Below are 13,447 nucleotides of genomic sequence, written 5' to 3'. Positions count from 1 at the left end.
ATAAAACCAAGCTTATCTGGGTTGGCTGCTGAGCCTGCTGCTGCAGGAAAAATAAGCTTTCCAGGTCACATCTGCTCTGTGCTACATGGTCAGAGAATGGTGGGGTCTGGAATGTTCCAGGTGAGGGGCCTCTCCTTGAGGGAGGCCCCCCCCCTGACCCCCAGGCTGTGGGTGAGCGAGGCCCCCCCGACCCCCCGACCCCCAGGCTGTGGGTGAGCGAGGCCCCCTGACCCCCAGGCTGTGGGTGAGCGAGGCCCCCCGACCCCCGACCCCCAGGCTGTGGGTGAGCGAGGCCCCCAGACCCCCGACCCCCCGACCCCCAGGCTGTGGGTGAGCGAGGCCCCCAGACCCCCGACCCCCAGGCTGTGGGTGAGCGAGGCCCCCCCCCCCCCGACCCCCAGGCTGTGGGTGAGCGAGGCCCCCAGACCCCCGACCCCCAGGCTGTGGGTGAGCGAGGCCCCCCCCCCCCCCGACCCCCAGGCTGTGGGTGAGCGAGGCCCCCAGACCCCCGACCCCCAGGCTGTGGGTGAGCGAGGCCCCCCCCCCCCGACCCCCAGGCTGTGGGTGAGCGAGGCCCCCAGACCCCCGACCCCCAGGCTGTGGGTGAGCGAGGCCCCCAGACCCCCGACCCCCCTGACCCCCGGCTGTGGGTGAGCGAGGCCCGCAGGGGCAGAGGGCTGGGGGCCTCGGGGCGGGCGGGGAGCGGCCGCCCGCCCTCCGGGCCCGGGGCGGGGCCGCACCTGCCGCGCACCTGGCCGGCGGCCCCGCCCCGGGCCCCGGCGTGCCGCGCGCCGGACGCAGGCCCTGGAGGTGAGTGCGGGGCGCGGGCGCCAGCCGCGGCGGGCCGGGCTCGGGGCCGGGCTGGAGCCGGGGCGCTCCGGGACCCCGCGCGGCCCTGCGGGCCCCGGGCCGCCCGGAAGCCCGGCCTCCCGCGCACTGGCTCCGCTCGGCCCCACCGCAGGCGGCGGGGCGCCGAAACGCGCAGGACCCCGGCCGCACGGCCAGACCCCGGCCGGGGCTTCCGACGGCGCCGGAGAGAGCGGGCCGGGGCCGGGGCCGGGGCCGGGGCCGGGGCCGGGGCCGGGGCCGGGGGCGAGCTTCCGCCGCCCGCGTACGCGGCCCTTAGTGCGCGTGCGCCCGGGCCCGCCGCCAACGCGCGCGCCCCGCCCGGCGCGCCCCCGCCCCCGCCGCGGGCACGCGCTTCCGTACCCCGCGGGCGCGCCCCCCGCCCCCGCCGCGGGCACGCGCGTCCGGACCCCATGCAACCACGTTGGGTTCTTTTATTTGTGAATTCAATTTGAATTAGGATGATACTAGTCTCAGAACTAACTGATTTTTAAAATTAAATGTAGGATTCATGCCTTCACGTGGAAGGGCAAGTTTAGAAAAGAAATACTCGCGCGCTTCCGTACCCCGCGGGCGCGCCCCCGCCCCCGCCGCGGGCACGCGCGTCCGGACCCCGCGCGCGCCCCCCCCCCCCGCCCCCGCCGCGGGCACGCGCGTTCCGGACCCTGCGGGCGCGCCCCCGCCCCCCGCCGCGGGCATGCGCGTCCGGACCCCGCAGACGCGCCCCCGCCCCCCGCCGCGGGCATGCGCGTCCGACCCCGCGCGCGCCACCCCCCCCCCCCCGCCCCCGCCGCGGGCACGCGTTCCGGACCCCGCGGGCGCCCCCGCCGACCGCGTGCATTACCGAGCAGGTAGCTGGCCCGAGCAGGCGCAGCGCCCGGTAATTGGCCGGCGAGGCAGGTTGCGGCGCGGGCTGCGGCGCGGGTCCTCCCGCACCCCGGCCCGACCTGGGTGCTCCCGGGCCGCGTGTGCCCCGGTTTTCCGTAGCGCAGAGTGGGGGACGCAGCACCGCGCAGGGCTTATGGGGGGGCCCGCCGGGCACGGAGCACGCCCCGCCGTGCCCAGCCAGGCGGGAAGGCCCCGCGAGCCGCGTCCCGCCGACCCCCGTCCCCCCTGCCCCCTCCCCCCCGTGTCCCCCCTCCCCCCGCGTCCCCCCTCCCCCCCGCGTCCCCCCTCCCCCTGCCTCCCCCGTGTCCCCCCTCCCCCGTCCCCCCGCCTCTCCCCTCCCCTCTGCCCCCCCCCGCCTCCCCCCTCCCCCCTGCCCCCCGTGTCCCCCCCTCCCCCCGTCCCCCCGCCTCTCCCCTCCCCTCTGCCCCCCCCCCGCCTCCCCCCTCCCCCCTGCCCCCCCGCCTCCCCCCTCCCCCTGCCCCCCGTGTCCCTCCTCCCCCCTGCCCCCCCGCGTCCCCCCTGACCCCCGCGTCCCCCCTGCCCCCCGTGTCCCCCTCCCCCCTGCCCCCCGTGTCCCCCCTCCCCCTGCCCCCCGTGTCCCCCTCCCCCCTGCCCCCCCGTGTCCCCCCTCCCCCCGCCTCTCCCCTCCCCTCTGCCCCCCCGCCTCCCCCCGTCCCCCTGCCCCCCGTGTCCCCCCTCCCCCCCGTCCCCCGCCTCCCCCCTCCCCCCGTCCCCCCCCCCCCCCCCCCCGCCTCCCACCCCCACCCCGGCCGGCCAGAGGAGACCCGCCCGGTTCTGAGGGCCAGGCCGGGCCGCCTGTGGGGCCCCGGCCCCGGGCTCAGGCCGCCTCGCCCGCAGTGACCCGCAGTGACCCGCAGTGACCCGCAGTGACCCGGGAAGGGGCGCCCTCCACCGCCCAGGTCAGGCCCAGGAGCCTGCTCCGCCCTGTGACCTCTCATCCGGGTCTTGTCGGGCGCTCTGCCGCAGGACTGTTCTCAGCCGACCGTTCCCATCTGCAGGGGTTTCTTGTCCACATGTCCAGGTGTACACACCACACCCCTGCAGCCGATTCCCCTTCGTCCCCTCCCCTTCCCAAATCCACCGTAACAAGCTCTACCGTGACATTTCACACCTGTACCCAAGCAGTGCAACCCATTCACCCCCCACCCTGTCTGCCAACGGACCCGTTTCCACCCGTTTCGTCCTGTCTCCTTCCCGGTGGCACTGCCCACATGCTTCCATCGTGTTTTAATCAGAGCGACTCCGAGCCCTGCCCTTGCGTCTTCATCCCCGCCACCCTCCGTGTTCAGCCAGCAGTTCCTGAAGGGTCTCCTTTGCTCTGTGGAAGGTTGAGGTCAGACGAGCACGGGGCTGGCCAGAGAGGACCCAGCCACCCCGAGGGAGGGGACCCAGGAGGTGGCCCCACCGACCCGCCTTGTGAAGACAGGTGCTTCTGGGGCCTTCAGGCCAGGACCCTGCACATCACCCCAGCACGTGCCCCTCTACAACCCCCCCCCCACACACACACACACTGCACGGAGGCAAGTGCAGAGCAGGAGGCCCCAGAGGCCAGGATGGCCTCAGCCAGGGGAAGAACCAGGCAGGCGGGGCCAGGGCTGAAATGCCCGCCCGCCAGGGGAAGGGGTGGGTGCCTGGGTGGAGCTTGGCTTGGGAGAGGATGTGACTGCAAGGCCAGGAAACTACAGGAAAGTTCTCAAATAACACTCACAAAAGCAGGTTCCCTCCAAGCTGGGGGTGCGTCCTGGGGAGCCGTGGTGTTGTGGACACTTGCTGGGGTCCAGCAGAGGGCCTTGCTCCCCAGTGCACACCAGTGACCTCAGCGGTCTACTTCTGGGGGGAGGGGGAGCCGAGAGCCGGAACCGGTGACCGCCTTCACTGCTGCTCCGTGGCTTTGTGGCCTGTTCTCAGAGCTAGGCGTGGCCGAGGACCCCCGGGCATCCCACACGCACATACCAACATGTGCCAACGCACACACCTGTGTGTGTGAAGGCAGCACTGGGAGTATATAACAGTGTGTACAGCAGTGGTAGCCAGAGGCGTGCGGCAGGAAGGGTGTTGGGTGGAACCCAGGGTGCACACCAGCCAAGGTAAGCCCGGTTTAATTGTGTGGGTCAGAGGGCTGTGTGCACAGATTGTTGGAGGGGGGGTAGCTACCTCAGCTTCTGAGACTGTCTTTGCAGGGGCTCAAGATCTTAAATCTGGAGAGTTCAGGAATGGCTGCTAGGGCTGGGAATGTGGTTCAGTGGTAGAGTGCTGGCCTAGCGTGCATGAAGCCCTGGGTTCAATGCCTCAGTACCACATACACAGAAAATGCTGGAAGTGGCACTGTGTCTCAAGTGGTAGAGTGCTAGCCTTGAACAAAAGCAGCTCAGGGACAGCGCCCAGGCCTGAATTCAAGCCCCAGGACTGGCAAAAACAAAATAACAAAAAACCCAAAGTGGCTGCAGGGGACACTATGGGACCTGCCGGGCTGGAACACGGCTCTATGTTCATGCTATGCGGGGCCTTTGCACGAGAGGGCGTCTTCTGCACACCTTCCGAGGGCAGTTCTGCTTGATGGGCTTTCCTACAACTTCCCTCCACTCTAAGGGGCTTCTGGACAAGTCCCCTTGCCAATGCCAACAGAAGACACGCTACAGGCTGAGCTAGTTCCTAGGGCAATTGCTGCCCAGCCAAGTCTGGTTTCCTGGCTGGGGGAACATGGGCGGGGTAGGAGCCTTATCTCTGAGGAACCCTCTGGGGCTTTAGTGTGGTGGAGACTTTTTAAAATTCCAGTACTTAGGGTGGAACTCAGCCCTGCTCCTTAGCTTTTTTGCTCAAGGCTGGTGTTCTACCACTTGACCTGTACTTCCACCTCTGGCTTTTTGCTGGCTAATTGGAGATAAGAGCCTCGTGGATTTATCTGCCTCTGGCTGGCTTTGAACCATAGCCCTCAGGTCTTAAGTCTCCTGAATAGCTAGGATCACCGGGGTGAGCCACCGGTTCCGGCCAAGGAGCAGACATCTTGAGGGTTCCTGGGCCTAGAGTCTTGGGACTGACCCCAGGTCACTGCTGCCCATGTATCCCCTCAGTGAGAGGGTGCACCGGGGTCAGGAGACCCCAGGGTCCAGGTGATGAGGAATAGCTCTCAGCAGCTCCTCCTTGCATCATGTCACTAAGGGGCTTTTAGAGTCAGGTGTGTGTAGCTACTGCTGGCAGCTGAGTGGCCCAGGACAGCCTTCGGTCAGCCCTCAGAGTAGCCTCCATTGCAGCCCAGTTGGCGTTTGCCCCTCCTGGTTCAGGGACTGCAGGCCCCAGCTGACCCGCAGAGTGACCGTAGGTGTGCTGTGTGCCTATGCACACAGGCACATGCACTGCATCTAGACCTCCACGGCTGGGAGTGACTTTGAGCTAGAGTCCAGCAGCCAAGTACTGTGAGTCTCCAGGACCTAGCCGGGTGGCAGGCGCCGGGCGGCAGGCGCTGGGCGGCAGGCGCCGGGCAGCCGCTGGCGTGCAGCAGTCCTTTGCAGGGATACCAGGGATGAGGCTGTTCCCTCACAAGAGCAGACTGTATGTGTATGTGTCCACTGCACCCCTGGGTCATCTCTGTGGCCCCAGAGCAAGAAAAAAAAAGTCATAGACTTGAGATCCTCTTCTCGTCCCCCCGGGCAGTGTGAGGTGGCGCCCACTCTGACTGGGCGGGTGTCTGGCAGCTCACTGAGGCCCCGAGGACTGGCCAGAGCCCATGGCAGCTGCCTGGCATGGTGCCTGTGCTGCCTGTTGTAGGGTTACTGGTTAACTCATCCTGTTCCTGTTTAACTTGTTCCCTGGGGATGGCGGCAGCCTCTGACCTGTCCAGGCACCCTGACCAACTGACCACAAGGACAGAGAGGGTTTCCGCCCAGCCGCTGGTGGAGCAGTCTGTTTCATTAAGGAGCTCCTGGAGCCAGGGGTGGCCCACCACCAGTGTTCAGCCTGTCCCGGAGAGGCCCCCGACAGAGCCATGGCAGGTAGGTGGGGCACAGAGGCACAGGCCTCATTCTGTATCCTGATCCTGGCTCCGGGCCTCACACTCTGCTCTTGCCTGAGTTCTCTGCTCAGACGCAGGCTTGGGTACAAAGGCCTCTGCTCACTGCTCCTCAGCCTTTGGCCCTGAGCCCAGAGGAGGCCGTGAGGCCGTGAGTCCCGGGCCCAGGCACTCAGGGTGAGGCCCAGGGGCACAGAGATGAGGGGGTGGATGTGGGCTGAGGGACACCACACTTCTGGAATCTACCCCTCAGGCCCCGGCCAGGGCTCATCACCTTGATCCAAAGCTGAAAAAGGTTGGCCCGCAGCGGGCCTGTGGACAAGGAGGGTCGTGCAACCTCAGGCTCCCAGTTCTACCCAGGCCTCTCAGTGCATTTTTTTCTTGGGGCTTGAACTGATGGTCTGGGCGCTCGCTGTCCCTGAGCCTCTCTGTACTCCAGAGCTAGCACTCTACCACTTGAGCCACAGCACTTCTGGCTTTTTCTGAGTAGTTTATTATAGATAAGAGTCTCACAGGCTTTCCTGCCCAGGCTGGCTTTGACCCTTGATCCTCAGATCTCAGCCTCCTGAGTTGCTAGGATGACAGGCGTGAGCACCAGCGCCCGGCTCAGTGTATATATTCTTTTAACCTGTTGGTGCCTAAGCTTTCTGCATCTCCCCCATCTGGAGCAAGCCAATCCCAGAGGTGTGGTGTCTGTTCTCCTCTGGGTGGGAAATATGGCGGCTAAGACTCATGTCTTACGTAAAGAGCATCCAGGGAGCTGGGCATTGGTGGCTCGTGCCTGTCATCCTAGCTACTCAGGAGGCTGAGATCTGAGGATCAAAGTTCAAAGCCAGCCCAGGCAGGAAACTCGTGAGACTCTTATCTCCACACCGCCAGAAAACCGGAAGTGGCGCTGTGGCTCGAGTGGTAGAGCGCTCACCTTGAGCTGAAGAACTGAGAGACAGTGCTCAGGCCCAGAGTTCAAGCCCCACGACCAACCAAAAAAAAAAAAAAAAGAGCATTCCAGGGTTAATTCAAATATTACTTTGGCCATGGCCTCTCTGGACCATGTCCTGGGTCACATTCAGGGCAGATAGAACATTTAACAATGGCTACTGCTTGGGGCCTGTCCCCTCGGGACTTGGGGATGGACGTGGTGTGACTACCAATCAGCATTGCTGGCTGCATTATTTCTTCTGGGTTCCAACCTGCACGTGGCCTGGGAACCCAACATCACGGCATAGCTGATCTGCTCTTCTCTCTGCAGGTGTCTGTGGCAGGGCCCCCGACTTCCTCTCCCCATCTGAAGACCAAGCCCTGGAACATGCTCTGGGCAGTGTAGTTGCTCTGAACTGCACAGCTTGGGTTGTCTCTGGACCCCACTGTCCCCAGCCTTCAGTTCACTGGCTGAAAGATGGGCTTTCTTTACCCAATGGAAGTCACTACAGCCTCCAAGAGGACTTCTGGTAAGAGACTGGGGTGCCTGAGGAGAGCAGGATCGCCCAGACATGCCCATGGCCAGCAGTCTCTGTGACCTACACTCTGGTCATAAACACCTGGACATGGGCTGAACAGAAGCTAGCCAGATTGGATATGGGTCGTGTCCCTGTGGACACAGTGACGGTAGGGCCAGATCTCCTGGGGCTTCAAGACCCTGTGGATGCTTGCTTTAAGGATTCCCAGGACTATGAGCACTGGCCAGGCCTGAGATCAGAGGACCCCAAGATCCAGGGCCAGGCGGTGGCTGTGAGGCAGCCTTGCCAGTGGCCGGCACTGGCCACTTAACTCTCGGCTCGAGAGCCACCCAGGAAGCCCATACCTTCCCTGCCTAGGATTCACCCACCTTCCAGTCAGGAGGGGCTCAGGCATCCACGGAGGCCCCAGAGCCTCTTAAGGGTTGAGCTTCTTTCCCCAGGGTCAAGGCCAACTTCTCAGAGGTGCTTGTATCCAGTGTCCTGGGGGTCAACCTGACCAGTGCTGAAGACTACGGGGCCTTTGCCTGCTCTGTCCTCAACACCAGCTCCTTCTCCTTCACTCTGTGGAAAGCTGGTGAGGGGCGCATGGGGTGAAGGTGGGGACAGCAGGGACCTGGCGCTGAGGGTCAGTAACCGGAGCTCGTCCTGTCCGCAGGCCCGGCGGGCCATGTGGCCGCAGTTGTGGCTTCCCTCCTCGTCCTGCTGGCTCTGCTGCTGCTGGCCCTGCTCTACCTGAAGTGTCGCCTCAACGTGCTGCTTTGGTACCAAGACTGTCACGGAGAGGTGGAGATGAATGGTACACGGGAGGAGGGGGAGGAGGGAGGGGGAGGGGGAGATGAATGGTACACAGGGGAGGAGGGGGAGGAGGGAGGGGGGAGGGGGAGATGAATGGTACACGGGGGGGAGGGGGGAGGTGGAGATGAATGGTACAGGGGGGAGGCGGGGGGAGGGGGGAGGTGGAGATGAATGGTACACGAGGGGAGGGGGGAGGTGGAGATGACTGATACACGGGGGAGGGGGGAGGTGGAGATGAATGATACAGGGGGAGAGGAGGGGGAGGGGGTGGGGGGAGGGGGGAGGTGAAGATGACGTACACGGGGGGAGGGGGGAGGTGGAGATGACTGGTACACGGGGGAGGGGGGGAGGGGGGAGGGGGGAGGTGGAGATGACTGGTACACGGGGGGGAGGGGGGAGGTGGAGATGACTGGTACACGGGGGGAGGGGGAGGGGGGAGGTGAAGATGACTGGTACACGGGGGGAGGGGGGAGGTGAAGATGACTGGTACACGGGGGGGGGGGAGGGGGGAGGTGGAGATGACTGGTACACGGGGGGAGGGGGGAGGTGAAGATGACTGGTACACGGAGGGAGGGGGGAGGTGAAGATGACTGGTACACGGGGGGGGGGAGGGGGGAGGTGGAGATGACTGGTACACGGGGGGAGGGGGGAGGTGGAGATGACTGGTACACGGGGGGAGGGGGAGGGGGGAGGTGGAGATGACTGGTATACGGGGGGAGGGGGGAGGTGGAGATGACTGGTACACGGGGAGAGGAGGGGGAGGGGGTGGGGGGAGGGGGGAGGTGAAGATGACTGGTACACGGGGGGAGGGGGAGGTGAAGATGACTGGTACATGGGGGGGGAGGGGGGAGGTGAAGATGACTGGTACACGGGGGGAGGGGGAGGGGGGAGGTGAAGATGACTGGTACACGGGGGGAGGGGGAGGTGAAGATGACTGGTACACGGGGGGGGAGGGGGGAGGTGGAGATGACTGGTACACGGGGGGAGGGGGGAGGTGAAGATGACTGGTACACGGAGGGAGGGGGGAGGTGGAGATGACTGGTACACGGGGGGAGGGGGAGGGGGGAGGTGAAGATGACTGGTACACGGAGGGAGGGGGGAGGTGGAGATGACTGGTACACGGGGGTGGGGGGAGGGGGGAGGTGGAGATGACTGGTACACGGGGGGAGGGGGAGGGGGGAGGTGAAGATGACTGGTACACGGGGGGGAGGGGGGAGGTGGAGATGACTGGTACACGGGGGGAGGGGGAGGGGGGAGGTGGAGATGACTGGTACACGGAGGGAGGGGGGAGGTGGAGATGACTGGTACACGGGGGTGGGGGGAGGGGGGAGGTGGAGATGACTGGTACACGGGGGGGGGGAGGGGGGAGGTGGAGATGACTGGTACGGGGGGGAGGGGGGAGGTGGAGATGAATGGTACACGGGGGGGGGGGGCATCCCAGGCGGCCTGGCGGGGGAGATCCTGGCAGGCAGGAGCCAGGGCGCTGTCTGAGGGTGCCCGGGGCTGGGGGGGCAGGAGCAAGAACCTCGCCGGGGAGGTGCAAGGGGTCGGGGCCGGGATCGGCCGAGGCGCCGGCCAGGCCACACACAGGCCCGGCCACTCTCCGCAGATGGGAAGCTCTACGACGCCTACGTGTCCTACAGCGACTGCCCCGAAGACCGCAAGTTCGTCCACTTCATTCTGAAGCCGCAGCTGGAGAGGCGGCGGGGCTACAAGCTCTTCCTGGACGACCGCGACCTCCTGCCCCGCGCGGGTGAGACTCGGCCCCCAGCGCCCGGGCCCCGCCCCCGCCGCCTGGGCTGCAGGCCCGCCCTGGCCCCGCCCATACCCGGCCCCGCCCACACCACCTCGTCGGCAGGCCCACCCCTGGCCCCGCCCCCGCCGCCTGGGCTGCAGGCCCGCCCTGGCCCCGCCCCCGCCGCCTGGGCTGCAGGCCCGCCCTGGCCCCGCCCCCGCCGCCTGGGCTGCAGGCCCGCCCTGGCCCCGCCCCCGCCGCCTGGGCTGCAGGCCCGCCCTGGCCCCGCCCATACCCGGCCCCGCCCACACCACCTCGTCAGCAGGCCCACCCCTGGCCCCGCCCCCGCCGCCTGGGCTGCAGGCCCGCCCTGGCCCCGCCCCCGCCGCCTGGGCTGCAGGCCCGCCCTGGCCCCGCCCCCGCCGCCTGGGCTGCAGGCCCGCCCTGGCCCCGCCCATACCCGGCCCCGCCCACACCACCTCGTCAGCAGGCCCACCCCTGGCCCCGCCCCCGCCGCCTGGGCTGCAGGCCCGCCCTGGCCCCGCCCACACCAGGCCCCGCCCGCACCACCTCGCCAGCAGGCCCGCCCACACCCGGCCCACCCACACCACCTTGCCGGCAGGCCTACCCCTGGCCCCGCCCACACCCGGCCCCGCCCCCGCCGCCTGGGCTGCGGGCCCGCCCCTGGCCCCGCCCACACCACCTCGGCTGCAGGCTCGCCCTTGGCCCCGCCCACACGGCCTGGGCTGCCACCTTGCCCCGCCCCATCACCTGGGCTGCAGACCTGGCCCCGCCCACACCCGGCCCGCCCCCATTACCTGGGCTGCAGGCCGGCGCTGGCCCCGCCCACACCCCACCTCCCCCCCTTCCTCACGGCCCTGCCCTATCACCTGGGCTGCAGGCCCACCCCATTGCCGCCGGCCCCGCCCACAGCCCCACCCCTCCCCGGCTCCCACCCTGCCCTCCTTTGCAGGCCCCGCCCTCATCACCTAGCTGCCGGCCCCGCCCCAGCGCCGCCGGCCCCGCCCACGGCCCCGCCCCTGGCGGCCGGGCTTGTTCTTCGGGTGCCGCCCGGGTCACCCCTCTCTCCCTGCTCCGCAGAGCCCTCGGCCGACCTCCTGGTAAACCTGAGCCGCTGCCGACGCCTCATCGTCGTGCTTTCCGACGCCTTCCTGGGCCAAGCCTGGTGTAGCCACAGCTTCCGGTACCGGGCGGGGGGGGGGGGGGGTGGGGGTGGGGGGGCCTGTGCCGGGGCGGGCGGGGCTGACCGCGGCTCCCGGGAAGGGGGGGGGGCGGGCGGCTCCCGCAGGGAAGGCCTGTGCGGGGGCGCGCGGGGCGGGCGGGGCTGACCGCGGCTCCCGCAGGGAAGGCCTGTGCCGGCTGCTGGAGCTGACCCGCAGACCCATCTTCATCACCTTCGACGGCCAGCGGCGCGGGCCCGGGCACCCGGCGCTGCGCCTGCTGCGCCAGCACCGCCACCTGGTGACGCTGCTGCTCTGGAGGCCGGGCTCGGTGGTGCGGGCTCGGTGGTGCGGGTCGGTGGTGCGGGCTCGGTGGTGCGGGTCGGTGGTGCGGGTCGGTGGTGCGGGTCGGTGGGGGTCTCGGTGGCGCGGGTCGGTGGGGGGGCTCGGTGGGGGCTCGGTGGTGCGACGGGTCGGTGGGGCGGGTCGGTGGGGCGGGTCGGTGGGGAACTCGGTAGGGCGGGTCGGTGGTGCGGGTCGGTGGGGGGGGCTCTGTGGTGCGGGTCGGTGGGGGGGGCTCTGTGGTGCGGGTCGGTGGGGGGGGCTCTGTGGTGCGGGTCGGTGGGGCGGGTCGGTGGGGGGGGCTCTGTGGTGCGGGTCGGTGGGGGGCTCGGTAGGACGGGTCGGTGGGGCGGGTCGGTGGGGGGGGCTCTGTGGTGCGGGTCGGTGGGGGGCTCGGTAGGGCGGGTCGGTGGGGCGGGTCGGTGGGGGGGGCTCTGTGGTGCGGGTCTGTGGGGGGCTCGGTAGGACGGGTCGGTGGGGGGCTTGGTGGTGCGGGTCGGTGGTGCCGGTCGGTAGGACGGGTCGGTGGTGCGGGTCGGTGGGGGGCTCGGTAGGACGGGTCGGTGGGGGGCTTGGTGGTGCGGGTCGGTGGTGCAGGTCGGTGGTGCGGGTCGGTGGGGGGCTCTGTGGTGTGGGTCGGTGGGGGGCTCGGTAGGACGGGTCGGTGGGGCGGGTCGGTGGTGCGGGTCGGTGGGGGGCTCGGTGGTGCGGGTCGGTGGGGGGGCTCTGTGGTGCGGGTCGGTGGGGGGCTCGGTGGTGCGGGTCGGTGGGGGGGCTCTGTGGTGCGGGTCGGTGGGGCGGGTCGGTGGGGGGCTCTGTGGTGCGGGTCGGTGGGGGGCTCTGTGGTGCGGGTCGGTGGGGGGCTTGGTGGTGCGGGTCGGTGGGGGGGGTCGGTGGGGCGGGTCGGTGGGGGGCTCGGTAGGGCGGGTCGGTAGGACGGGTCGGTGGGGGGCTTGGTGGTGCGGGTCGGTGGGGGGGGTCGGTGGGGCGGGTCGGTGGGGGGCTCGGTAGGGCGGGTCGGTGGGGCGGGTCGGTGGGGCGGGTCGGTGGGGCGGGTTGGTGGGGGGCTCGGTAGGACGGGTCGGTGGGGGGCTTGGTGGTGCGGGTCGGTGGTGCCGGTCGGTAGGGCGGGTCGGTGGGGGGCTCGGTGGGGTGGGTCGGTGGGGCGGGTCGGTGGGGGGCTCGATGGTGCGGGTCGGCGGGGCAGGGCCCCCCCATACCCTGGGCCGGGCCTCCCGCTGACGCAGCCCCGCCCGCAGACGCCGTCCTCTGACTTCTGGAAAGAGCTGCAGCTGGCGCTGCCGCGGGCCGTGCAGTACCGGCCGGCGGCGGGGGCCGGGGACCCGCAGACCCAGCGGCAGGACGACAAGGACCCCATGCTGACCACGCCGGGCCGCGCAGCTCCCGAGCCAGACGCAGACGCGGACCCCGAGGGAGACCTGGGTGCGGCGCTGCCCCGCCGCGGCCCCGGGTCCCGCAGGGGGGGGGGCTGGCCCGCGGGGGGGGGGGTGCGTACACCTGCGAGAGCCCCCTCCCCTCTCCCCCCTTCTACACTGGCTTGACCCTCCCGGGCCGCTGTGGCTGGGGGTGAGCAGACGCAGGCCAGGCGGTGGGTCTTGGCGCGGGGCAGTCTGCGGGCCGAGGGGCAGTCTGCGGGCCGAGGGGCAGTCTGCGGGCCGCCCCTGACCCAGACCTCGTGCCACCCCCTGCAGGCGTGCGTGGACCTATTTTTGGGGAGCCACCAGCCTCACGACATGCAGGTGGGGTGTTGCTGGGAGGCCAAAGCAGCGAGGTGGACATCTCTGACCTTGGCTCCAGGAACTACAGCGCCCGCACGGACTTCTACTGCCTGGTGTCGGAGGCAGACGTGTAGCTCTGGCCTAGCCTGGCACGCGGGCTGAGGGGGGCGGCGGGCCGGGGGGACGGCAGGGAGGGCAGGCAGGGCAGGAGGTGTCCTTCGGAAAGGCCGCAGCCCCTGTCTGGTTCTCAGGGAAGGAACGTGGACCCCAGTGCCACGTAATAAAGGTCTTAAATTCTAAGCTGTGACCATGCTGTCTGTTGTGCAGTTATCAACAGTGGCTTCCGGATGTGCCTGAGCCTCTGGGACCCCAACTTAGGCAACTAGTGTGAACTCCTAGCCAGGGCACCTCCAAACCTTAGGTGGGGATGAGTCCCT

The 13,447-nt window shown here is 69.0% G+C and overlaps 1 protein-coding gene across 2 annotated transcripts; it reads left to right on the top strand.

The window, feature by feature from the left end:
- Positions 1 to 788: 788 nt before the first annotated feature.
- On the top strand, positions 789 to 13,310 carry Sigirr (single Ig and TIR domain containing). Of its 2 annotated transcripts, none has more exons than XM_042665519.1 (10): positions 789 to 810; positions 5,578 to 5,744; positions 7,011 to 7,209; positions 7,659 to 7,792; positions 7,874 to 8,014; positions 9,623 to 9,766; positions 10,850 to 10,952; positions 11,113 to 11,263; positions 12,531 to 12,714; positions 12,984 to 13,310. In XM_042665519.1, exons 2-10 carry the CDS (start codon positions 5,738 to 5,740, stop codon positions 13,142 to 13,144), a joined length of 1,224 nt encoding a protein of 407 aa, XP_042521453.1. In that variant the 5' UTR covers positions 789 to 810; positions 5,578 to 5,737; the 3' UTR covers positions 13,145 to 13,310. The 2 variants fall into 2 exon arrangements, with proteins under 2 accessions (XP_042521453.1, XP_042521452.1); XM_042665518.1 differs by lacking the exon at positions 789 to 810 and adding an exon at positions 3,418 to 3,842.
- Positions 13,311 to 13,447: the final 137 nt, after the last annotated feature.

This window comes from Dipodomys spectabilis, unplaced genomic scaffold (assembly GCF_019054845.1).
Source record: "Dipodomys spectabilis isolate Male_0828 unplaced genomic scaffold, ASM1905484v1 ptg000331l, whole genome shotgun sequence".
Taxonomy (NCBI): Eukaryota; Metazoa; Chordata; class Mammalia; order Rodentia; family Heteromyidae; genus Dipodomys; species Dipodomys spectabilis.
The sequence above is the reverse complement of the archived record's forward strand: the minus strand, read 5'-3'. Positions and strand labels throughout refer to the sequence as shown.